This window comes from Chrysoperla carnea, chromosome 2 (assembly GCF_905475395.1).
Source record: "Chrysoperla carnea chromosome 2, inChrCarn1.1, whole genome shotgun sequence".
NCBI classification, from domain to species: domain Eukaryota; kingdom Metazoa; phylum Arthropoda; class Insecta; order Neuroptera; family Chrysopidae; genus Chrysoperla; species Chrysoperla carnea.
In genome coordinates this window covers 98508121-98536067 of record NC_058338.1, presented here as the reverse complement: position 1 = coordinate 98536067, position 27947 = coordinate 98508121, and the positions used below count along the sequence as shown (strand labels likewise).

Sequence of the window (27947 nt, the reverse complement as noted above, 5' to 3'; positions counted from 1 at the left end):
TAAACATCTCCTTTGTAATAATGCACTATATCGATCATGAGACAGTTCATACTCCGATTCGCATTTGCCATTACCTTTTTGGGGGTTGATGCGCACTTGAATAAAAGTAAATTTTGTATGCCAGGAAATTAAAAGTTTTGAACCACCATATTATATTCATAAGGACATTTCTTCGTGATTTTTCGTTTTTAAGTTATTTGTAAACGATGATCGGACAATATTTTTAAAAACTTTCTTATATAATAGGTAACCGTCTTAATTAAACACATTTTTCTTGGGTTCTATGAAAAATACGATAGTTTGGAATAGGTTTGGAAATTTGTAATCAAACTTTTGTATACTTGCTTCGCGATAGAGATGTAAAATTTTATTTACTAGATTGAAGATTGTGCGTATCAAATTATATCATTGAAGTTTACCTTGTTTACAAAAACCGAGAGGTTTAACCCCCCAAGATGAGTGTACTATGGCAACACATTAGAGTATGCTAGAAAAAACAAAACGATGAAATAAATATTCAAAAATCTATGCGAGTGATTACCCTTGCATTTCTGTGGAAAGTTTTGGTTCGATAAGAAATTTTTTCTTCAATTTTCACAGAAACTACATTTTTATGATGCAAATCTGCTCAAAGCTCTAAATTATAACGAATATAAAAAATATTTTAACTTTTTATTCAATGTAAAGCTTTAAATGATCTTCAGTCGGAATTAATCAGAAATTCCTTTTCTGATGATCATAGAATTTGTTATATTTTTTGTTTCCTATGAAATCTTTATTTATTTATCTAATAATTCCAATTTTTCTTTTTGTTACAGATTAGGATTAGACAAAATTGATAAAATTACTCAATATGGCTGAATTAATGAATAAAACTCAATCAGTATTTCATGATATTTACGATTATTACTTATGGACATTATCTTTAGCAGGTAAGCCAAAACATTTCTGTTTTTATCGATTATGATATTTGAACTTAAGCTAATAAAACTATTAAATCAATTTATTTTTTAGATTCACGAACAAAAGGTTGGCCCTTAGTAGATTCACCAACGCCCACATTATTTTATACCTTATTATATTTAATAATAGTATGGATTGGTCCAAAAGTAATGAAACATCGAAAAGCATTTAAATTAACATGGGCTTTAATACCATATAATTTGGCAATGGCTGCATTAAATGCTTATATCGCTGTTGAGGTAAATATCTTATTTATTATTACCCAAGTAAGTTTTTTCTGTCCTACCCTTACCTTTCCTTATTCCTTTATCAAATTCCATGATTCATCCCTCATTTTAAAGCTTATTACGTCTAGGATTGACGAAAAATATACACACAATCTAAAAATGTACCATTTAGGAAAAAACACGCTAGACAAATAATTTGAACTAAAAAATATCAAAAATTTGAATAATAAGATTATTAGGCAAACATGTTAGTTTTTACAGATGTTCTCCTAATACTCGAGGCAAATAATACTCAAAACATTATTAGGCAAACATGTTTTTTTTTACATGTTCTCCTAATATTAATTTAAGGACTTTTGACTTTTTTCACTACTTTTCTACGAAATTTGCTGTTTACTGTTTTAATCACGGGTACATGGTAGCCACGGGTCGAGCTAGTTATTCATATTTATCTTTTTTTAATTCGACATATCGAATTTCATCGAGTTCCTATATAAACGTTTGACGACTAACCGGGAAAATCTAGGAATTATAATGTACAGGATTTTAATCTATTTTGGATAGTAGTTGCAAAGTTTAATGGGAGACATCATGTTCTGACATCAGATTGGACCTAGTTCTCCAGGTGGCCTCAGGGACGGATTTAGGCTTGCTGCCGCCCTAGGCCCCATTCTATGCGCCGCCCTTTTTGATAGAATGAATTTCATTAATTTTGATCCAGTTTTTTTTTATTTTAAAGTAACTTAATTTATTGAAATATAATTTTTTAAATATTACTGATAAACAAGACAGATAAATATATATATAAACTTTAGACAGATAAATAATTCATATTTCTTTTAATATTAATCAATTGGAAAATTTCTTTTTCCTGGCTTTGGTCCGTGCAAAAACGTCAATTATGTCGTCGTAATTAATTTCTTGGACTAGTTGGGCTTCAATAGACAGTAATGCAAGTGCATTAAGTCTATCTTGGCCCATGCTTGCCAATTCGGATAAACATCTCGAAGATTCCGTGAATGATGATCCTAAAAAATTCCCATTATGAGGATCTCCTATTCGTTCAGAATTTCCTCGAAATGGCAATCCTCTAATTGCTAATGATTTAATAATTGCAATTACTCGGTATAAATTTTTTTTCCAATACGCTATTTCCTCGTCGAGCTGTTTTATGTTTTATTAAAGTAAAGAACATTACTCGATAAAGAATATCATTGATCGATTAAAAAATTAACATCTTACCCACACAGATTGAGAAGTAGATTAATGAATTGGATTATAATATTTTCTATCGAAAATTTTTTATAAAAACTATTCTGAACCAATTTTTATAATTGATTGCCTTTACTTTTTTGTGACTCTAAAATTTTGGCATTTCATAAATTTTGCCGCCCTTCAAATTCTGCCGCCCTAGGCCCGGGCCACACGGGCCTAGGCCTAAATCCATCACTGGGTGGCCTTAGTGTTCAATTTAGATCCTACATGGTAAGAGATAGAATAACACTTTAAATTAGAAATTTAATCCCCATAAAAAAATTTGTATCCAAGTTTTTCGATAATTGTAAGTCATGGACACAGACGAATGTCTTATATTGCCCTTGACAACTTTTAGCTAAAGCACTTTTCTGTAGTTAACGTGTTTTTTTCGATTAAATGCAATAATGATATATTTTTTTAGGTCGTATTTCCTTCGAAAGCTAACGATTTTCGAAAAAACGTTTTAAATAAAAAGTTTTAGAAGAATCAACTTTCTAATTTAGAGTGTTAATTTCTCTCTTACCATTTAGAAACTAAATTGGCTATTATGATGCCCCCCACCAAACTCTGAGGTCCCACATCGTGACGTCCCCCATTAAACTTTGCAACTTTTGTTTAAGTTATTTTAATTTAAACTACAAAACGAGTTAGGTATTTGCCATAATAGATGAAAATGGTCCATTCTGTATATCCCGTTCACTGTTGAGGGAATTATTTTCTGGATATCTGGAATTAATATCGCCTGGATATTTGCAATTATAATGATTACAAAAACTTCAAAATATCGCTTGAAGATGATTATAAATACTTAAAATAATTTGTCTACTGACAATTTGAAACATATACTATAATTTGAAGCTATTTCAGGACTTCAGGTGGATATTTAGTACGATGTTTTGAAAACTAATACCTTGTCAATGATAAGTAGCCATTAAATAAATTTCACTCACAGAGCTACACCAAAGTTACTAAATAGTTGAGTTCTAGATGGCTGTATATTGGATATTTGTTTTTTTATATGAATGAAAGCGTACCCTTTTATGAATGAAAAGTTACAACAATGTAGGTAAACACAATTGAAGATATAAAAAAAAAAAAAAAAAACAAGTGAAAACAAACAATTGACTGAGTTTATTGTTGAAATACCATAAATAGACAGTCTTGGTTACTGTGTCACATAACACATACATATCTCTATGTCAAAAAAAATGCTCGTTTTAAAACATTCTAAGTGTAAAAGTGGTTATTTTTTTATAAGGAACATTTTTTACATTTAAACTTTTTTCTATCTTTAACGGTTTACAAGACCCAATTGACCTATGTTGCTCATTTACGAACTCGACCCCACTTTTTACGTCCTCACCACGCTATAAAAATTTCAGATTGATATCCCTTTTCGTTTTTGAGTAATCGTGATGACAGACGGACAGACGACAGACAGACAGACAACCGAAATGGACTAATTAAGTGATTTTTTAAACACCTATACCAAAATTTTTTGGTTAGCATTAATATTTTTAAGCGTCACAAACTTGGGACTAAACTTAGTATACCTTGATATATTTCATATACATGGTATAAAAACATTTAGAAATTATTTTAGTGTGGTTGTAATATTAATATGATTTAGTTTTATAATTAAAGAATATAATTTTAATTTGGCTGGCAAAAAAATTCCGTCGCTTTACTAGCACGCAATTAGTGTTAGAACTTGGATGCAATAACTAGGGTAGAGGGGCAGCTTAGAACAAATGAATTTACAAATCACTAGTTGGTCGTGATCAGAGACGTGATTTACAATGACAACGCTGATGCGAATAGCTGTCACTTGTCCATTATAATATTTCATAGTTGAATAACCGGTAAAAGCGATAGTTTGTTTTCACCAATCATTTGTGTACCAGTGTTGCCAATGTCCGGGTAATTACCCATTTTTTGGGTAATTTGTCATCAAACGGGTAATCGAGCAAGTAATTGAACACAAGTAATTGGCGGGTAAAATCGGGTAATCATTTATTTAATAGAATCGACTTTAAAAAATGCTAATATTTGGGGAAAAAACGATGTTTAATGTGTACCTACATTTTTTATTTTACTTCTATGATATTCCTAGACGTAATTTAATAAAACGGTGAGTGCTTTTTTTTTCTCAATTTGATAGAGTATATAGTTTGAATAAAAATTAAGTAAGAAATCTCATCATAGAAATGTGTTCCGCTATTCAATTTATGTTTTTCCTGGAAACACCTCTTTGGGACAGATTTGAACGAAGTTTTTGGGGTAGATTTGAAATTGTTTTCAATACGTATAATTTTTTTTTTTTTTTTTTTTTTTTTTTTTTTTTTTTTTTTAAGGAGGAGGGGAAATCTTGCATAAGACATCCTCGTGGATAGTGTCGAGATTCCTACCGACTAAAACCCCTCCTCAATCTAGTAGTTCGCATTGGAACCGCGTTAGCATTACTTCAATGCGAGTACTGTCTTTAAAATTACATCAGGTTTTCTCTCTGCCTTCTTTTTCTTTCGTCTCTATAATGACACGCACTACTTCATAGGCCTTTATCCATTCGTCTCGTGACAGTAGCAAGCTTTTCATCATGGATTGCGAGGTGAAAGTCTCCCCTGTTTTCCTCTGGAATATTTCTCTGGCTGCTTCCCATCTAGGGCAGAAAAAGAGTGTATGTTCCGCGTCATCTATCTGATTGCAGTAAGGGCATTTATCGGTTTCGGATCTTTTTCGGTCAAACAGAAACTTTTTGAAGCAACCATGACCGGACAGGGCTTGAGTCAAAAAGTAGTCCACCTCTCCGTGTGGTCTTTCGATCCAGTTTTTGATATTTGGAATTAAATTCCATGTCCAGCGACCATGGATCCCAGATTCCCACCTTTTCTGCCATTTTTCCATTGTGCTAACTTTGACTTCTTCAGTAGGCCGACCTTCATAGAGTTGAAGTCTTTCATCCACTAATAGGTCTATCGGGGGTATGCCTGATATAACACCAGCACCTTCAGCTGAAATTGTCCGGTATCCGCTGCACACTCTGATGCAAATGATTTTTTGCAGTCTCACCATCTTTCTCAGCAGGTGTTGTTTCTTCATCGCTTGTTGCCAGGCAGGAGCTGCGTAAAGTAATTGAGAATGAATTACGCTGGACAATATTCGTCTTTTGGAGGCTCTGGGTCCTCCCAAATTGGGCATGAGGCTCGATAATGCTGACATGGTTCTCTCGGCTTTCTGTATAGTCTTGTCTAGGTGCACTCCAAAATTAAGTTTGGTGTCCAACCAAACACCTAACTGCTTTAAAACCTTGCCTGGACGGATTGAGACCCCTTGAACCTCAAACTCAATGGGACCAACGTTTCTTTTAGTTGTTAAGAGAACTGCTTCGGTTTTCTCTGGTGCTATTGTCAGTTTCCTCTTCTCCATCCATTGGACCACTCTTTGAACGGCAGTATTTCCGTGATTCATTAGAGTTTCCTCGTTGGTTGCTACCACAGTCATAGCTATATCGTCAGCGAAACCCACTAGCTCCACTCCTATAGGAAGTTTCATTTTCAGTAGGCTGTCGTATTGGATATTCCACAAGGTTGGGCCTAGTATAGACCCTTGTGGTACACCACTACTGACTTCCTTCTTTGTGACCTTTCCTTCTGCTTCTAGTATTATTTCCCGTTCCGACAGATACGACGCTATTAAACTGATAAGGCTTTCATCAATTTTCCTCACCCTTAGCTCATTAAGAATGATCTGCCACGAAGCACTGTTAAAGGCATTTTTAACATCGAGTGAGATAACCGCACAGAGGCGCCGAAATGTCTTGGAGAAGGCAGCTGCTTTTTGTGCTGTTTCTATAACTTTTCGAATAGCATCAACTGTCTGTCTACCCTCTCTGAAGCCGAACTGGTTGTCTGCTAGGCTTCCGGTACGGTCCAATTCCCTTTTGAGCCTTATGAGAATTAAGTGTTCGTACAGTTTACCTTCGACATCGAGGAGGCATATAGGTCTATATGAACTAGGGTTTTCAACTGGCTTATCCCCCTTTTTCAATAAAACAAGCTTGGCACTTTTCCATTCCTTTGGAAACTCTGATCTTTTTGCCAACGCGTTGTATATTTCAAGAATATATTTCGGCTTAGTTTGCGCTACTTCTTTTATTATTTCAGGTGGTATGTTACCTGGACCAGGAGCTTTGTTTTTTTTGATCTTACTTGCTGCCACTTCTAGTTCTTCTTCCGTGAAGTTTCTGAAATCGGATCCTTTAATGGTAGTAAAGTTTACGGGTTCATGTATCGGAAAAAGATATCGTACAACATTCTCCGTGGCTTTCATAGTCAGTTGGGATTTAGGTGGGTTCCCAACGAGTCTTTTCTTCACAATGACGTATCCCTTACCCCAGACGTCCCTATTAATGTCGTCAAGTACACTTTCCCAGATTTTCTTTTTCGATGTTTTGATGCAGTTGCGTAGTCGTTTTTTGTAAAGGGCGTACTCTTCCTGCAGGACTGTTTTAAGTGCAGTATCGTGTTTTTTAGCAACCCTCGTAAGCTGTCTTCGTTTCCGGATGCATTTCTTGCGGAGTTCTGCAATTTCGTTGTTCCACCAATACATGGGCTGTCGCGTCTTTGTCAGTCCTTTCTTTGGCATGCATGCATCGCATATTTTGGATAACGTGCCCGATAGTTCTTTAGCCGGTTGTGTGATTGTGGAATATTTTACAAAATCTTGAATGGCTTGGGATTTTTTGTCCTCGTCCATTTTCTTGGTATTCCAACCTCTTACTATTTTTTTCACATGATGGTTCTTTATGTCTTCCCTCACTTCAAAAATGATATAATTATGGTCACTCAGAGATTCAATGTCACTTACTTCCCAGTGAGTGATTTTTCTTCCAATTCCTGTCGTTGCTAGAGTCAAATCAAGTATCGAGCCGTAGCCATTTCTTTGGAAAGTCGGTTTTTTCCCTACATTTTTGACGATTAGGTCGTGTTCAGCTATCCATTCTGAAACCAGTTGTCCTCTTGCATCGTTCGCCATCATTCCCCATTGTGGGGATTTTGCATTAAAATCTCCAACAACTATTGCCTCAACGCCTCTTGTTCTTATGCAGTTTCCTATCTGCTCTAGTATATCCGATAGTTCCTCTATTTTCTTGTTTGGAGACGCGTAGCATCCATAAATTGTAAATGAGGGCGTAGTAACATAGCAGAAATTTTTACCACTTCCTTGATTCTTAACAGCAATATTTCGGTCCAATATTTTTATTGCTGTGTCCAAATCAGCATCGTATATCCAGTCATTCTTATTTGCAATAGCTCTTTTATTTGGCTCACTGAGAACAACTATTCCGGCACCTATCTCTCTAGCTGTAACAATAGCCAGGTCATTCGCTGGGTAGCTCCGATTGCGTATAATTTAGGCTAATATGTAGTATTAGTAGGTAATTTCTTTATGAGTTTTGGATGTTAATTTTCGTTTTCTTGGTCAGTGGTGCTATGAAACTTTTTACGAAATTCCTATATTAGCCAGTAATTTCAGACCTCCTTTTTTAAAGTGAAATTATTAAATAATGATATTGTTCCAAGTGACTTAATATTTTTTTTAATATGCTGGTTTTTGTTAATTAAATCTCAATTTTGATAGCTTTCATTTGAAATGTTTGTCTATTCATTATTTAACTTATACTTACATAAAATTAATTCATTTAAAAATTATTCAGTTTTTATACCCTGTATAAATGCAATATATATCAAGGTATACCAAGTTTTGTCCCAAGTTTATAACGCTTAAAAATATTGATGCTACGAAAAAAATTTGATATAGGTATATAAAATAAATTAAGGAATTTCCGGTTGTCCGCCTGTCTGACTGCCCGTCTGTGAACACGATAACTTAAAAACGAAAAGAGATGTTAACCTGAAATTTTTATAGCGTGCTCTAGGTGTAAAAATTGAACAAAAGTTAACAAAACTATAAAAAATGTTTCTTGTAAAAAAATAAACTTTTATTTGAAAAATTTGTCACAGTTTATCCATGAGGGCGCAAATTATGTCAAAACTTTGGTGTCCATTTTCTCTAAAACTATAAAAGATAATGATTTGAAAATTTACAGGTACAAAAAAATAATGCAAGCATTGATATTCAATAATTTTCATGCAGGATATTTAAACAATTAACTCAGTCAATTGTCTATTTCACTTGTTGTTCATTTAAAAATACTGATTCAAAACTAGCCCAGGCGTGTTCAAGACTGCTCCAATTACAGGGCAGCCTTGGTCATTTACAAACCTGTACAAAAATTCAAATATCTAATTATGACTTTATGAATGACTCCCCTTTCCTACTTCAAACCAATCAATAAGTTCAATAACGAAATAAATATCCAAAATTCAATCGTCTTAAAATAAGCTCTTGAAAACGTTGTAAATCCTCATACTATAAATAAATGAATAATTCATAAAAATTAATTTTTCCGCTTTTTTATACTTTGTAGCTTTTCACAGCATCAACACGACTAAAGTATAGTTACGTATGTGAACCATGTCGTGATATTAAACATCCTGATGAATTACAAATAACGAATGCCGTTTGGTGGTATTATTTTTCAAAACTACTTGAATTTTGTGACACATTCTTCTTCATCCTTCGAAAAAAACATCAACAATTAACATTCTTACATGTTTATCATCATTCAACAATGTTCTCATTATGGTGGATTGGAATTAAATGGGTTCCAAGTGGTTCAAGTAAGTTTTTAATCATACGAGTTTTTTATCCAAGTTTTTAACAACAAGACTTTCTCAATACAATTTGGAATTTTGAAGAAAAAAGTATATTTTTGTAAAATCTTTGTTTCTGCAATGTAGGATATCATACTTAGGAATGTTTTTCCCTGCACAATGTAGCATGGAGAAGGAAGGGTGTATTAAGTAGTCTTTGTCTGTACTGCAGTAGAACAAACACGCATATATCGTTATCAACCTTTTACACGTCTCTCATTCTAATAGTCTCTGTTAATTTTCGAATTAATCGCGATTATTTTAAACTTTCGCAAATAAGATGTTGAAGTTTAGTGTATATAACCTTTAGACCCGCCTATTAAACTGTTTTTTGAAACATGGTGAAATGTTAGGAGCTTGCTCTTCTTCTGCCATGAGTTGCCCCAATATTGCAGCACTATTGGGAGCGGCTATTTTAAAATCATCTAAAAGTATCACAATTTCGGAGACTTGATTTAACCATATAGCTTAACACGATATTAAAACGACTTATATAATGAATTAACAGTAAACAGGATTGTTAGTCTTAGCCATAAGGCACAGAAGATAAGATATTTTCACAATAAATTATCGAATATTTATCTGTCATCATTCCAGAAAACAATGACAAAAAGCGTTCCAAATATTCCTCCATGTTTTCTTCTAAACCACGAAAATTCATTGATATTGGAAAATATTTATAACGTTAAACGACAAAATAATCTTTCCAAAAATTTTTCTAAAGGAAGTATGCTTATTAATTGTTTTGATTGGATTGGATTAACTTGCTATGTCCATCCGTATACTAAAACTTAAATATATACATCTCTGTCTCTCTTTCTAACAGTGTTGCTATTCTTTTTCAAATTATTCGTTATTATTTTAAACTCCCTTACTTATTAAAAAAAGTAAGATGTTGAAATTTAGTGTATATAACCCAATCGTTGTATGTAGTTATTTTTAAGTAAACTCGACACCATTGTGTTAGGATCAAAGTGTTCTTATCAGCTTACTAGTGCTGTAAAAGTAATGAGAAATTGTGTACCTATCCGTATGTATTCGTTACTAAAATAATCAGTGTCAGTGCTTGTTAACTAGTACAAGATCCGAGTTAAGGTCGACCTTCACCCATCTGTTTACCGAATGAAAGTTATTTTTTATGAAATGTAAAATATTTACAAATATCCCTGTTGTGGGTTGCCCTAAAAAATATGGTCCAGACAACTTTTAATAAAAATATCAAAACTTGGAAAGCTTGTAAACTTTATTTTTTGACTGTTATTTTGTGGACAATCATATAGCACCGTATTTGCAATAAAATTATCTTTATTTATATATGCGAGGCAATGAATTAACAGATGAACGTAATTACTATTCACAACTTGTATATATGCGAAAATAGTGAACGAAAAGAGGCAGACAGCATAGCTGCTGCATATTCTTTATGGCTTTTACTTTCGAGTAGATCAATATTCGTTAGATATGTAAGTCAGTGAAAAATTTCAAAAAATTTTACTCTTGATATTTTCACTAAAAGTAGTCTTGACCACATTTTTTAGGCAACCCATTGCAGGGATATTTGTTAACATTTTATATTTCATAAAAAATAACTTTCATTCGGTAAACAGATGAGTGAAGGTCGATCCTAATTGGGATCTTAGACTATAGCATAAAATATCGCATCAAGTCACAACGCGAATGGTATAATATAATTTCATTGATATAAAATACTTACTATTTCATAAATAGTACATTGACTGCTGTTAGATAAATTCAAAATGATTCTTTAAAGTGACCGACTGAATTTAATTAAGAATACCTATTTAATAATGGAATTAGGTTTAAAATAAATTAATTTTAAAAAATGAATGTTTTTATTTCTTATTAAGAACGATTTCCAAAATAGTAAACAATAAAAAAATCGACTATACGACAAGTAACGAGTAACGAAATGAATTAATGAGTGTTTCGGTACTTCGAATCCGGCGATGTACCCGTTACTCGGTAACGAATACATACGGTATGTGACAGCACTATCTGGTACGTGTCGCATTGAGATCCGATTATTAAACTGTTTTTTGGAACATGGTGTCTCAAAGTGTATTACCTGTTCTTCAAAGTGTAGTCGCTATTCTTCAAAGTGTAGTATCTATTCTTCAAAGTGTAATAACTATTATTGGCAGCTTAATGTCAATTAAATAGAAAGTGTTTCGTTATATGGATTAAAGCAACGGGAAAAATGTGCCATTTCTAGCCGGGGTAACAAGGAGGAGAAAACTTCGAACAAATTAACTGGTGGAAAAAGGCCGCCACTTCTTGGCTGTACACTCTCCCTGTGAGGGTATACGCATTCTCTTCACTAATGTTGAAAGCCATCGCAGAAGAGTAGGGTAAAGTTACTAGTATTGTCTCCTGACCTTCAAAGTAATCAAAAATAATATCGACTACGTAACAAGTTTACGAGTCAGGGCAGTGCTCATTGAACATCATGTTCTCGACAAACATCATGTTGGGTCTACCTGAACGGTCTAGGTCGTCGGGGTGGTCATACCTTTAAGACCTATGCCGACTACAAAAAGCATATCAAATTTCACCACGAAATACCGCTCTTCACATTCGAATGAGACGATTACAGACACCGACATGAGTCAAAATACTCAAGAAACATTACCTTAGTCACCAAATGCGTACGGCTCCAGGTATACCTAAAAATATAAAGAATAACATCTAGATCTCAGCCGGCCAGCAACTAACCTCTACCATCTGGGCTGATTGCCAGTAGTAATGAGGCCTCACCGATACCCAAGAAGCAAGCAACAATCGACACCAAGACGCATAACACCCGGTATCATAATCAGGAGTCGCTGCAATACATCATATATCAGCTCCAAGACCATCATCGTCAACAGTACAACCCAACAATTCCGACTATGACGCTAACATACGCTGCAACTTACTTTTTCATGACACAACTCCAGTTTCCAAAAATCGATAACGGCACGTAGGCTGTTCCGATTACGACCCAACGTCATCCGATAGATTAGCTTGCATGCACTCTAGTCCAACCGGATCACTTCCCCAACCAATCAGCCAATCCACTGAGCTCAACGATGGCGATCAGTGAGACGCGAAACCACCAGTAGCTGTGGCTACTCAAAATCGAACGGATATTATTACTAACGATAAGTTGGGTGCCTAGCACTAATAATCCGGGAGCTGAGAAGAGTTTGAGGAGGCTGTAATTACCGCAGACTTTGCGAGTGGCAGTCCAAGCCATGTGTCCGAAAGGCCATGACAACTGACTTCTTCGTGGCTTGACCTGGCCAGAACTTTCGGTTCAGTTGTTCACGATCATATTGGGCGGGTATTAGAAGAGATGTGGTTCCCGACAAGTTGAAAATTGTAATAGCTGAGTTTACGTAAATTGAACAACTACAATCCGTACTAAATACAGGAAAATCCGCCCTATTTCTATTCGTGTGGCCGTAAAGCCACTCGTAAGGGTGGTCTCTGGATTGGCGACTCAGCATGGTTACAAATCACTATACTGATGGTTAAAAATCACTATGACTGATTTGCACGATCACTATATTTCAATACTTGCGTACACTGATGACATAGTTCTGCTGGATAAATATGCTGCAGCTTTTGATTTCTCTGGGATGCAGCAGTGTCAATCTATGAATGGATAGATTAGGATAGATAAAGTACTTACCACCGAAATGTGCCTCACTGTAGACTACGACGGGAAGTCTTTCCCATAGAGTCTATCTTCCAAGGAGAAGGACTGTCCTAAAACAGGAAAAGACTACCACCACTTAGGTGTACTATCAGGCTACCGTGTTGCTCAAACCTCTTTTGATGCCATTCGAGCCATCAAAGAGGACATTCAAAAGGTGTGTGGCAAAAACTGGAAGTCACAAATGTTTATACTACGAGACGACGTCACAAAAGGGCCACTGACCGACACAAGCAAAACAATTAAAGACAAACCAATAAATGAATAAACCTACCTCGCCGTGGCTCTCCTGAGCTTTTATATACCCCATCATAAGAGGGTGGCGCAAATCTTTTACAGTTGGCCGATTTCTCGGACGTAATCTGTATCTAGAAAAGGACGCTTTTCCGGATGTAAGTGTATTGAGAAATTGCCATTATTTTACCGTTATCTACCAGGCTTTTGTTCTTAACTGTTGTTTCTAAGCATTACTGAGTATTGAACCCTCACTTTTACGAAGTACTAAATGTTATTTTTATTTTCAGCCTTTTTGCCAGCTATGGTCAATTCATTTATACATGTTTTAATGTACTCATACTATGGTTTATCTGCCCTTGGTCCAAATGTGGCTAAATATTTATGGTGGAAAAAGTATATCACTATTTTACAATTGGTGAGTAAAGTATAATTAAATCTTCCAAAAAATCCAGGCACTAATTCTGGGAATGTTTTTTGTTTTTTGTTTTACAGATTCAATTTACTTGTGCCTTGGTATTAGGAATTAATGGTATCCGAACGGGATGTGAATTCCCATTATGGATGCATTACACTTTAATATTCTACATGATGTCATTTATTGTTTTGTTCGGAAACTTTTATGTTAAAGCATACATGGCTAGGGTAAGTTTTCTAAATTTTTAATTCATAAGTTGATAAAATCGATGTTTGTATATTTTGGGTCAAAATTACCTTAAATATTGAAAATTGAACCGAAAAAAACACACACAAATTTTGTTCCTGTACTTGATGAAACTCTATTTTCTAAGGTTAATTTTATCCAAAAAATACTATAAATTCGGCTTGAAATTTCACAATTGAATTGATTGTTTTCAAGATACTGCATAAAATCGTTTCAAGATATGAATATCGTGTACGATTTAGCTGATATCTCGGAAATTAAGGCCTCAACCGTCAAAATAATCACATTTTTGTGTTAAAATTATCTTATATAATAATAATAATGGGGATAATTTGTGACATACGCCTTATCACAGAGGCCACCCACATCATTATTTGTTAATCTTTATTTATTCAATTACAAACATATTTTAAAATTACATATTTGATGTGGGTGGAGTCGGTTACTTCGTTCTTATCCAAGCGACGACAATGTGATCAATTCTGCACTCCCATTAATTATAAATTGTTCACACTGCCGCTGCCTGGATTCGAACCCGCAACCTAAGTCTAAATAGTCCAACGCTCTATGACTGGCACCTTAGACCGCTCGGCCATGTAGGCTCTTATTATCTTATATAGTGTTATCGAAACTTGTGCTTCGATTTTGGTAAAACTTTCTATATCAGATCATTTTGTCCCATAAAACAAAAATCGGATTCGTTTGTGTGTATTTGTGTTTCTAATTTCGATAAAACTCTGTATATAAGCTCATTTTGACCCAAAAACATAAAAATCGGATTCTTTTCACGGTGGGAGCAGTAAAACTTTGAACAAAAAAACATATAAAATCTTTTGTACGGAATCTAGTAAAATTCGGGTTTTTACATCAATCTGACCGGAAAATTTGGTTCATTAAACGATTGGTTAAATAATTTTCGGGATAATGCTAAAGTCGTTCCATAATTTTCAATCTCGGGTACGATTTAGGTGATATCTAGGAAACTACTACTGCAAACGTCAAACGAACTATTTTTGTTCTTTCTGGATTAAAATTACCATTTATACTGAATTTTATCGAAATTGGAAACCGAAAATTATTCTCGATTTTTTGTAATTTTTAAAGTGGTGTGTTTATTTCTTTCTTGGGCCCTTGCAGTTAGATAATGATCATATTAAATATGAAAATCTTTGTTGTTTCTAGGGAAAACAATCAATGTACAGCATGCAAAACTTTTGCGGTCAACCAATCAACACCGATTACGATGAGGTTTCAACAACAGCAAATGGTCATGCCACGAGTCAAGAAAATGGCCATGCAAACCAAGAAAATGGACATGTTAAAAAAATTAATTAAAACCTAAAAAAAAAAGAACATTTTAAACAATTAATAATATTCTAATTACAATGGTTGTGACAATATTAAATTATCGTTTATACCTTCTCTTTAAAGAGAAAAAAAAAAGAAAAAAGCCAATTACGTCAAAGAACTCCGCACAAATCTAATTTTATTGAAGTTGCCTAAAATATTTAGATATGATGGCAAATGTTTACATAAGTAAAATAGACCGTTAAATGTTTACAGTTCAGAGTGCCCTATTCTCTTGCTTCATACTCAGAAGGTGTTGGAAAAAATAACCATTTTGTCTAGAATAGATCTTTGATACGGATATACAGCACATCACTAGTTACGTAGGTACGTTATCGTATACCAGACAAAGTTCAATCTATTTTTTCTTTCTCTCTTACTTAAGCTTATATATGTATCTTTGTCTGTTATGTAGGATATTATACTTAGAAAATGTCTTATGATATATGACTAAAATATATATTATATGTATGTGAGAAAGAAGGATGTCTTTGTCTATACTGCTGTAGAACATACACGCATATATCGTTATCAACCTTTTACACGTCTCTCATTCTAACAGTCTCTGTTCTTTTTCAAATTAATCGCATTATTTTAAACTTTCGCAAATAAGATGTTGAAGTTTAGTGTATATAACCTTTGGTATCGCTTCTCGGCACCGAAGTGCTGAGATCAAAAAGTAGTGTCAAATCTTATCATCTTAATACCTGGTACATCTCGCATAGCGAGATCCGATTATTAAACTGTTTGTTGGAACATGGTGGAATGTTCGGAGCTTGTTTCTCTTCTGCCACGAGTCGCCTCAATATTGCAGTATTTAGTGGGAGCGGCTCTTTTAAAGTAATCAATAAGTATCATGTTTTCAAATTTTCTAGTGTAATCTGTAAATACTATACATAATGATTGTTTATGCGAATTCAGTCATCCCCCTTCCAGAAAGAATACAATAAAAGTGAGTCCCAATCACTGCCACCATATGTGAGACCACGAGATTTCATGAATGATGACTTTCATAGATGTAAATATTATAATCAAGAAATTATTCATTTCCAATGATTTTTCTAAAGAACGGTATTTTTTCAGATTTGGATTAATAAGATTGGTCCAATGCATTTTTTGCAAAAAAAAAGCTTAGTCAGAACTATGGGAATTTTCTATGAAATTTGTGCGGTGTTTTTTATTTATATAGTTTTAAAAACGAATTCTTCCAAAAAAAAAAAAAAAAATGTAAATAGTGAACAAAGCAAAAAAATTTCTTGCACTGCCAGGAAAATAAAAAGAGTGTCTTAAAAAAAAAATTATTACTTAACCAATAGGTAGATTATGAATTAGTAAATAGGTAAAATAGGCAAATGTTTAAAAAAAAATAGGCTGGAGCTCTAAGAACATCTTAACGCATTTTCCAAAATATTATGGACAATACCATTATAAACATCAGAACAAAAGGCGCTATATGATGGCGTGTTCTTGATATTCGCCGTTCTGGCTTAAAGTAATCTAAAAACGGCCTCTATAATTATTTTAAAAAATTTTCTATTTTAAAAAAACCTGTTTCCTGTATGTCAAATTATTGAAGGTCACTCAGTAGGACTTTCCTAAGAGAAATTTTCTTGATAAAGAATAGATGAGTTTAAAGTTAAATTAGAGGGATGGCGTTTTTTTTGTTTTGGAATTCCAGCTTAAAAAATATAATAAAAACAGGTTACTTTGGCTTTGAAACCATTTTATGTCCGAAAATTTTCCCCCTTACTAGAATAGAAAGATGTATTTTTGGAACTATTGCATATAGTTTGTAGAATGAATATTTGTTTGATGAATAGTTCACAAACGGGGCAAAATAGGACTCAAAGACCAAAGTAAACTGTTTTTACGATACTTAATATATTAAATTAATATATTAAAAATTTATTTATTTTATTTCTGTTTATTTTAATTTTGGTTATATATATATTAAATATTTTTCTTTTTCTCTGGTTATAATTCCATTTAACTACATGCAATATTTTTACTATCATAATTGATAATAACTAAAATATTTAAACTCTAATCCACATCTAACCAATATAAATCAGTACATTTATCTAAAAGACTTTTCCAAAAATGTATAAATTTTCTCCCTATTCTTGGTTAAAAATATTCCTCCGAGTAATAAATTTAAGTCTTTCCATAGATATTTTTAAAAAAATTTATAATATTTGCTAGTTAGTGGACAACTAATCGGAAAATCGAAAATTATTTTAAATTAAATGTAAGTTACTATTGACAATATTATCTATACATCAAAAACAAAAAAAGGTATACATCTAAAACAAAAAAAGTTCATTGAAAAAAAGCTCAATTTAATATAATTTAAAAAAAAAAGCTCAGCTAGGCTCAAATTTCCCTGTTAATATTATAAAAAGATAAGATCTGCTTTACTACTATTGTAAAAGAAATAATAATAATAATAAATTGGCCTGAAATATAAAAAAGGTCTGGTATACTGCCAATAAAATTAGCATATGTGTTTAATATCTAACAGCTTCGTTGTGTGTAGATCCAAATTCAACGCCGGTAATGGAAATATTTATCACTTTTATACCGTTTCATTATATTATTAATTCGCGCTTTCACTCTATGTTTGTAACGTTAATGTAATAATCTTGCCTGTATTTTTAAATAATTAATTTTTTTTTAAATTTTATTTAAGGTCGCTTTTAACGTCTAGGTCATTAGCGACCGCAGAGATTTATACATTATTTACTTGTGAAATATTTTATTTATACTAATAATATAAGCAATATTATTACATAAATGACGAGAAAACTGAAACTAATAATATAATGAAACGATATAAAAGTATTTCCGCGAACGGTCATAAAAACAGTTCTGAATACAATGAATCAAAATTATTACTGAGAAAATGAGTATACTAAAAATAATCCGAAATATAAATTATCTGTAACTGAAGAAAATCTAGTATAAAATCAGTATACTTAGTGCCCTCATGAACAACATAAAACAGATTTCAAAGCATAATTCACAAACATTTTGTCGCGTAAAAATTAGCGTAATAAATAATATGAAACTAATAGAACTAATTGTCAAAATTAGTTTATTGTCCATGGGCAGATATTTGCCAATACAATACAGCAAGATGTGGAGAACTGTTTATATTTCATGTAAAGAAGCTCCCAAGTCTCAAATTTCTTAAAATTATACGTCAATCTTAGTAAACTATATAATTACTCGCAAAGCTGAATTGACGTATCTGATGGTCTTCGGCAGTGACACCAAAGCCAGTGTAAACGAGTCAGTAGCCTTCTTTAACGACTCCTATAGTTATCGTTAAGTTTAGCTAAAGACATCAAGCTTGATTCAAATGGTGCTATTTATTGTAATACTTGATGCCATCGCATCGATTACCATAGAATATTAAACTAGAGAACGCCATGGCCTAAGACTTGCGATATGATGAACGAGAGGGAAGACTGTCAGTGAGTTCCCCTGTGTCCTTGTCTAATTTGTATGTCATTGGCTACATATTGCTTACATTATTGGAGAGACACAAAATAGCAACGAAATACTAGTAACGACATGGAAGGAATAGGAGGGGGGATTGGGGACGGGCTTATTATGTATATGACTCTATAAAACCTAGAACATATTCAAATTACTAAGGAAATGGAATATAAATAGTGGAAATATTTCTGTAACTCGGATGGATTATTATTTTAAAATTTTCGAATAGAATGAGCAATGGCAGTCTGTATATGTATACTGTTTTTGTCTATGTTTAACCTTTATGTGTGTACGTCAAGTTTTCTTAACACTACTGTGGACGTGGGGAATCACAGGCTCCTATATGCACACACTTTTTTTTGGGAATTTGATATAAGATCGCTTTAAAACTGATTAAATATTAAAGTTATAGGATTTAGCAATAAAATAACGTGATTGTGTACTCAACTTGTACTTCAAAAATTATAGAAATTTTAAAAATCAAAAATTATGGCACTTTTAGTCTAAATCGACTTAGGTTACATTTTTAGGTATTAAACAGCCAAAGAGTTCTGAACAGAAATCTTAGATGGTCGTCTTGATTTAGAGCTACCAGCTTTATTGGTTTGACATTTTGTATTACAAAATCTGAAACAAATATAATCGACCTTATAAAATATATCATGGACGTGTAGTCTGACATGCTCCAATCAATATTTTGACGGTCATTACTTAAGTGATATTCATCGGAAGACGCAACCTTCTCCCTCGTAGGTAGATTAATAACTAAAACAAAAACTACTGAGCCGCTCAATCGCGGGGAGTGGGAGAAAGTAGGTAAAACTAAGAAAATAAATACATCGAGTAGCCTGTGAGAATTTACGTCCATATTTAAGGGTTAATAAATTAATAATACTGGTTCGACAGTCTGTGTTCGTTTTGGGCGTTTACATGCTTTAAACAGACTACTGACGAAGCGGGCTAATAGTTAAGCTCGCTTAACTATTAACACAAAAATTAACACAAACCAAAACGAATACAAAAAAATTGCGCTTATAAACGTAAGTGTCTATACACATTTACAGTGTTAAGCGTCCAAAACGGACACAGCCTCAATACGACGAGTTTCTTTATACAATTAGCTCCTCATTTTAATAGATTATCGACGTATATGATATTTGCTATTTAGGGAGAACGTCGTTTCTAAAAAAGCGGATAACCATGGAACTTAAAAATATTAAAAAGGGATGTACAATTAAAGATTTACATTACAGTTACCAAACATTTAAGCTTCCATATCAGTCTTGTAAAAAATTAATTAAATATAAATTAATGAATTATTTATAAAAGAAGTTTAGTAGACACAAAAATATAATAATAAATTATAATTAATAAATTTTATTTATATATGTTAATTAATTAACTTTGTTACACATCTTACAAATTATTTACAATTTTATGTTTTACCATTTTATTATTGTAATAATTTTGTTGTTTAAATTTATTAAGTAAAAAACAAATTCAAAAATTTTTCTTTATATTTTTTGTAGTTTACTCACCTTGGTGGTATGACTTAAGGGGTAAAACCTTATTTAATAAGAATAATACAGCCAAATCTAAAAGAACGATTTTTGTCGATTGTAGCGTGATCTACCGAAAATCGGGAAAAATTTCTTAGACAAAATGTTTGTCTTTTCTTCTGAAGAATCCAAATCTGCAGAAAAAAATAGGGGTTTCCATTTGATTTTTTCAAGTTACACCCCCTACCCCTAACAGGGGTTGAGGGTGGAGGGTGTTTTTGGTATGGTTAGATAGAGTTTCAAAAAATATTTGATACGTGTTTTTTCGTTTCAATTTTTTTGAAAACTATTCAGAATAATCAGCCTGGACGGGTGGTTTGGAACACCCCGTATATATATGGTATTTTTAGTAGTTATCTTGCAGTTGTTGTCTAAAATAAAGTTTAAAATGTAACCAATTTTGTAAACACTGCAAAGTTTACGATTGTTTAAATTCTGAACACAGTTGTTCTGATGAGGATCTTGGTGATATTTAAAATTATTATCAGAACTATTGCTTCACGACATTCGATGATGTAGATAACGAGATGAAGGTGAATAAATTTTACACCGGCCAAAGACCGGGTCGTAATTGCTCTAGACGACGTCGATACCAGGGCTAACCGACCTCCGGGTGCGCTCTGGAATTTTTTTATCGTCATATTCGCAATCAGCGAACTCAAAAACCCCTGAGTAATAAAATTCAGGACTTTTTACACATAATTCGAGGAAAATGATTGGATAATTAAAATAAATATAAAATTGATCGTTTTGAAAACGGCTAAATATATCGAAATTTTTCATTCTAAATTTTTTTTAGGAAAAAAAATTTTCAACAACTTTTGTTTGGAAATTTTTTTTATAAAATCGATTGGTTTCAAGATATTGTTAATTAGCCTATAAATATATATATTTGCCGTTTTTCCTGATTTTCGGAAAAATGGCTGAAGATATCAAATTTTTGAAACTATTTTTCATAAAATTGATGGTTTCCAAGATATTGGCCAAAAATCGTTTTTTTTTATAAATACATAGTGTTAATTAACGCAACCCTAGCACTTTTGAGACTGCGCTTTAGTGGGATCTTAAACTAGATGCCGAAACCTTCGTTTTTTTTATTTTTATTTTTATTTATTTATTTATTTATTTATTTTTTTTTTTTTTTGGCTTTGAATAAATTCATGAAATCGCTTATTTTAAGTTATTTTGGACGGCCTATTTAAGGTATTATAATTATGGTTGTAAGATATTATTTTTAGCAGAATAAATGCTGAAATGGAATCATCTGTCAAACGGTTTCAATCGAGTTTTTAATGTAAGACATCTCTGAAAATATTGTCTCGCAGAAATATGTAGGCGAAAATATGGGTAAAATAGCGAGCCAGTTTTTTCAATCTTTCTATTTTAATTAATTCCCACTCTTTCCTTTCAACAAGTTTCAATAAATTAAATAAAGCAGTAAGACGGATCGCGATGAAATTTTTTGCATTCGATTCGTGAGGGAATCTACAAACTTTGCGAACAAAGTAAAGTGTTTAGCGAGAATAAAAATCCGAAAAAACTGGAAACTAAAGATCAATGGAAATTAGCTTAAATTGTTACTTTGCCCAGAGCGAGCAGTATACTCCTCGTCTCTTAGTTTTATGAGAATATGTTACATATTTTCGTAAAACTTCAAGAGACGAGGTGTATATAACCTGCCCTGGGCACCAGGTACCTTGAGTGCCATTTTCCTAGTGATGTTCTTGTTCACCGGCATTGAACACCCGGGTACCGAGTTTCAACGAAGTATGTTACATATTCTCGTAAAACTTCAAAAGACGAGGTGTGTACTGCTAACTCTGCACACTAGGTACCTAGGAAGCCATTTTTGCTGTGATATTCAAAAACCCACGAGTAATAAATTTAGATTCATTTCCATCGATATTTAGTTTCTAATTTTCCATTTCTCCTTCATGACTTTTACCACAAAGCTTGTAAACGCCCTGACGAATCGAATCTCACGTCTGGCTACTCACAAGATAGACAGTTCATTGCTTTATTTCTTCATTTATATAGCTACTACAAATCAATCAGCTGCATTTCAAATTCTTCAATTTCCAATCAATCGAATTGGGACAAATACAGTTTATCAAATGAAGTCACGTCAGGGTATATAATAAACGTGAGTGTGGAGGAATTCTTTGAGCTAAGAAAATCTCCTTGAAAATTCCTAGAAGAATCTAATTGTAGAAATATATTAGTCAGTAAATTTTTCTTCGCCTGGTTTCTCATCTACACCTTTTTCAAGTTTAGAAAATATTTGTAGTTTCAATTGTAATAACATCGTTAATAATGTGCTACATGCCATCAACGGTTTACCATCCACGGTGTAGAGTATATAGTGGAATTAATTAAGCTGAAAACCTGAAGCACCGATTTGAAAAATTCATTTACGTTTTCATTCGACCTTTAAAAACATTCATCACCACTAATTAAGTTGAAAATTGAGGCACTTTCAACCAACCCTTCAAGAAACAGTCCAAAAAACCCCTCTAGAGAGAAAATTTCACAAGCAATGTATTTATATTTCAATTTTCGCATCAAAAAGTAAGTTCACTGGCCAAAGTGTGGTGTTGTTAAATCTAGACCTCAGATTCGTAATCAACGACCAAGATCCAATTGACCAAATTTTTTTTTGGCAAAAATGGAAAGATCACACTTATATAAGTTTTATAAGAAAACTGTTTTTATTTTTTCATGATAATTTTAAAGTTACAGACAGTTGTTAAAGAACTTTTCAAAAGAGAAACGAATAAAACGCCTGACAAAAAAAATGTTCGTAAAACATCGTTGTGATGTAATAATGTTAATTGAATAGTATACACTGTATACTATTCAATTAACATTATGACGTTATACGATCTTTTACGAACTGTCTGTAACTTTAAAATTACCATGAAAAAATATAAAGTTTTGTTATAAAACTTATACATTTATGATCTTTCCATTTTTTTTTTAAATCCCAAATTCCGGAGACCCAAAATTCATTTATAATCTGTTTCTTCTTGGAGTGTGGGGGTTGGGTTTGAAATAATTCCCAATTTTCAAATTAATGCTGGTGGTAATGAATGTGTTCCTAAAATTTTAAGAAACACGCAGAAGAAACAATTTTTGAAATTGGTGCTGTGTCATAGGTTTTTAACATTTTACAGTATTTTCCGGTTTATTTACTCGACTAATTTACCTTTTGAGATGGAGCTCCCAGTTTTGCCGTTTCCGAGTTTTTTGAAGTTATACTTCTTTTGGCGCGTTAGGCAGAAATGATGAGGGTAAATTTTTACGATGCGCGCGCACACCGTCACGAAAAACCGACATGATGAAGTTAGCTACAGTTAACATTTTAGTTTTTCAAATAAAGGTACCAACAAAGTAAAAGTAAGGACATCTACGTATGTTTGCGTGAGAACTGACAACTGTATTCACAATATTTCTTTATTTAAGTATTTCTGAAGCTACCACACGTGTTTTGTATCAGTCCGAATAAAATATATAAAAATATACATAAATACATATTTTCTCAAATAATATCATAATATATTATAAAATAATTTACTGTGATTATAAGTGATAATAATTGTTTTTATATATTACTTTGAGTAATTATTTTAAGTGATAAGAACAGTTTTTACATATTACTTTGAATACGTTTATAGAATTTGGGGTTAGTTATTACTGATTTTAAGTGGAGATTTTAATGTTAATTTCAGCACAGATAATGCTCGGGAACTTATCAATTTCTTACGTGAAGATTCAAATCTGTCAATCAATAATGACCCAGTAGTTTCTACGACACGACATGGTACAACTATTGATGCTGTATTTGTACGATATTTAGATAATGTTTCTACAAGAATATTCATATCATACTTTAGCTATCATAAGCCTCTTGTAACTCACATTTCTACTGAACTCCAACCAATGGACGTGAATTAAATAGTAAATATCAATTTGTATAAGTTTCATGCTAAAATAAAAAAATGCCCATTTTTTTAATTATGTAGAAATAATTTTTTGTGATATTTTTTATTAAATATTAAATAAACTTTATTTAACTAAATAATGCATTATAATAAAACTTTTAATGTATTAAATACCTTTTTTCTATTTTCTATTGTTAATGTCGTTTTTTCTACAAATGTAAAATAAGGCAAAAGATAAAATTTTTAAAAAGATTTTTATCTTGTTACGCCGAAGAAGTATAACTTCGAACGCGTGTACATAAGTACACACACACTTTTTTGATACTTTATGTAATACCTTGTTAAATAAGAATATTACAGATAATATACAAGCTCGTTACTCTTGTCCATAATTCACTAAATTACAGGAGTTATTTTTTATTTAAATAGGTTCAGAAAATTCACGTATTAGCAATAAGAAATTTAATTATCGACAGTAAAATTTGTTACCATTTTTGGCCTGAAGTGCACGGTTACGGGCATATTGGCGCCGAAACGGTTTTTCTCAAAATGGCAGCACTTCAGCCCTCCAAATTTTTTAAGGATTTTTGTGCATTTACATTTAGAACGTGACAATAAACCTATTTAAAAAAAAAGTAACTCCTGTAATTCAGTGGAAGAAAAATTCTCAATTATCTGCAGTTGTAATGCAACATTTAACGCATAATATCTTAAAAAATACCAATTTTAAAAAAAGTTGTTGGAAATTTGTAAATTAAAAAGTTAGGGTATTAGCATTTTATTGTTTAAACAAATATTAGAAGAGATATCGGTCAAAAAGTAAATAATTAAATCGTGATAGTCGTATAAGTCGGTAACGGTAAGTGATATAAAAACAACATTGAACAAAAATGATAGGAAATTTAATTATATGCAGTAAAAGTAAATAGCATTTTTGGTGACGATTGAAAGTTCACGATTACAGTTGGTTAAGGCGTAACCAATTCCGTCCGCGGTATGCTTGGGTTGACGGGTTCGATACCCGCCGTCGCAACAAAATTAATTAAATTAATAGTGGTGGTGGGCTGGTGTAGTGCATGGTAAATGTATGAAAGAGGTGCACTCAGCCTCTGAAATTGAGGAGCTGATAAATGAAATTATCAGCGGAAAGATGGTAAAACACAACCATAGCCTACGTGTGGCCTTCGTGGGCAGCCAATATAACCTAACCTAACCTATTGCAGAAAATAATTCTCTGTAGTTTGTATAATAAAACAAAAATTTTATTTTAGGCTTTAAAAATATTTATTTTATTTCATCATTATAACAAATTAATCATTATTCAATTTTTGTTGTAACATCTTTATTACTATTTGATTTCTCTTCAGTATTATTAGCTGGTTCACCACTTTCTAAGAACTGTTCCCAATTATCTAAACGTTTCGTTAATTCAGAATCCTGCTCAGCAATCTTGTATTTCGTTTTACCATCCCACGTTTCAGCTGTAATTTTCCGTTGACCAAACCAACGATTATTTAATAGGAGCACTACTTCATCAGCCTCTTCTGGTTCTCGCATTGTAACTTGAGCGACACCTTCAGGATGCCGATCGTAAATATGAACGCGTCTAACATCCCCACACTTTTTACATTCCTCACGTAAATCATCTTGATATTCTAGAATCAATGAGACATCCTTATCGAATATCGATGGTTCGAATAAATTCTTTATAATAACAGTTTTCTCATGTTTCGATCGTTCTCCACGCATTTTTTCTGGCCGCCAATCAAATAATTTCTCTTGTTGTCGTTTAATTTTCTCTAACTCTTTTTTCTTTTTCTTTTTTGGTTTTAAACGTGGATCATATTCATTACCTTTCATTTGGAATTTTGCACGTTCAACTTTAACTTTATGGCCACGTAAATCGTAATCATCTAATAAATTTAAGGCTAAATCAACGGATTCTATTTTAATATATGTACATAAGGCGTCACCTTTTAATTGATCAGGATTATCTTTTTCCGTATATAGTTTCATTTTCATTTTTCCCGTCGCTGGGTCCCGCATTAAAAGACCACATTTCTGCATAAAATCAGCCAATTCTTGTTCGGTAATATCTAATGGTAGATTACTAACATAAACTTTATTATTTTGACTTTCATCTACTTCAAACCATGTTGGAGCTGATGGCTTTCGTTTTTCTGCTGTTTTTTTCACTTCAGTTGGTTTTTCTGTTGATGGTTTATCATCTACTGGAATGTTATTATCAACAAAACCATAACTCATTTGATACTGAGCTATAAAATCATCATCTACTTTTGGAAACCATGCTTGTTTTTCGATATCCCAAAAATATTTTACACCATCTGCATCTGTATAAGTGTGTGTATCGTTTTCGAATCCATATGACAATGTATTTCGCGGAACCCATTCATTTTTTGCGGTGTTCCATTCATATTGGTATCCAGTTTTTGGATCGGTATGAATTGCAACAGAACCTTCATAATGAATATTTTCTGTACTTACTTCTGATTTTTCACTTTCATTTGATGGTTCTTTCGAATTTATTTTGGGGTTATCAGCAATAGATGATGTTTCTTTTTGCGTTGTATCATTTTCTGAAGGTTTTTCGTCAGTAATATTTGTCGGTGCCTGATTTTCATCTGTCGCTTCTGTTAATTCAGTGGAAAGTGGTTCGTTGGAACATTTCTCAATGTTCGCAGCATTATTATCTGGTGATGATGTTTCTGGATGTTTCTCGTCCATTCTTTTTGTATGTTTAGTTGAACATAACCTTAAGATTGTGAATTTAAAATAATTATTGTCTAGATTAATATAATATTCACCATATTTACCATTATGTTAAAAATAATTCAAAATATATTTTCTAAAATTATGTTTAGAATCATAACCAAAATGTACAAATAAACGTTATTTGTTATAAGTCAAAGTACTGTCAAAATATGTTGTTAACCTAAAGTTGTAATAAAGGGGGCGTTCAGTTGAGCGCCTCATGCCAGGATGTATTAGGCTTTAGGCTGCCGACTATAACATAACATATTGGGTGTGTTCCGTCCTATTCACCAATATACTAGCCAGTGCTTATGAGGTTAGAAATCGATGCCATATTTACGCCAAATGTTAATTTTTATGTGTATGAATAAAAATTCCAATCAAAATGAAAAATTTACCATTTTATTAATAAATAATTAAAATAATAAAAAATAATTTTATTATTAGTGTATGACTACATGTTTTTTCATTTGTTCTCATAATTTTTCGAACTTGCGTTCATTCTCAAGAGATTCGATCCAAGTTATACAAAATTTGTTTATAATAAATAATTTTTGACGTTATTTGATGTTTTTCTTAAAATATTTTTGATGTTAGTATGATTACCTTGGAAACTGAAATGAAACGAGACGCTCGTCGATCAGACACAGACATTATTTAACGACTGATATAGCAAGAAACTTAGCTTTTACCAAAGAATACAGAATACCTAATAGAACATCCTTTGTAAATACGTATTCGAACTCACCATTTTGGTAGTTACTCCTCTCACTACTCCTCCAGCAGGGCTTCTTAAACTTTTGTAATTCACGACCCCATTTATGATTGCGAGTTTCTTGACTACCCCATACAAATATAAAAGAAAAATAAATTAATATTTTTTGATGATTTATTTATTAGGTAACAATATACATATACATATGAAAATATATAAGAGTTTAGAATTTGTTTTGAAACATACAAAAATCTAAAATTAAAAATTGCACAA

At 32.5% G+C, this 27947-nt stretch overlaps 2 protein-coding genes and 1 non-coding gene across 4 annotated transcripts; 2 read left to right on the top strand and 1 right to left on the bottom strand.

Annotated features, from left to right (window-relative positions):
* The first annotated feature begins 818 nt into the window (after positions 1-818).
* LOC123292128 (elongation of very long chain fatty acids protein 4-like) lies at positions 819-16317 on the top strand. Its single transcript, XM_044872685.1, has 6 exons — positions 819-932; positions 1015-1202; positions 8938-9190; positions 13466-13593; positions 13671-13820; positions 15022-16317. The coding sequence occupies exons 1-6, from the start codon at positions 854-856 to the stop codon at positions 15172-15174; spliced, it is 951 nt and encodes a 316-aa protein (XP_044728620.1). The 5' UTR covers positions 819-853; the 3' UTR covers positions 15175-16317.
* LOC123294337 lies at positions 15831-16026 on the top strand. The gene has a single exon (XR_006535088.1). It is a non-coding gene; the product is annotated as a U2 spliceosomal RNA (small nuclear RNA).
* Positions 16318-25488: 9171 nt separating the features above from the next.
* LOC123292126 (HIV Tat-specific factor 1) lies at positions 25489-27151 on the bottom strand. Of its 2 annotated transcripts, XM_044872683.1 has the most exons (3): positions 27022-27151; positions 26795-26960; positions 25489-26737 (listed from the first exon to the last, which is right to left on the bottom strand). In XM_044872683.1, exons 2-3 carry the CDS (start codon positions 26930-26932, stop codon positions 25505-25507), a joined length of 1371 nt encoding a protein of 456 aa, XP_044728618.1. In that variant the 5' UTR covers positions 26933-26960; positions 27022-27151; the 3' UTR covers positions 25489-25504. The 2 variants fall into 2 exon arrangements, with proteins under 2 accessions (XP_044728618.1, XP_044728617.1); XM_044872682.1 differs by having other exon boundaries at positions 25489-26960.
* Between the last annotated feature and the right edge of the window lie 796 nt (positions 27152-27947).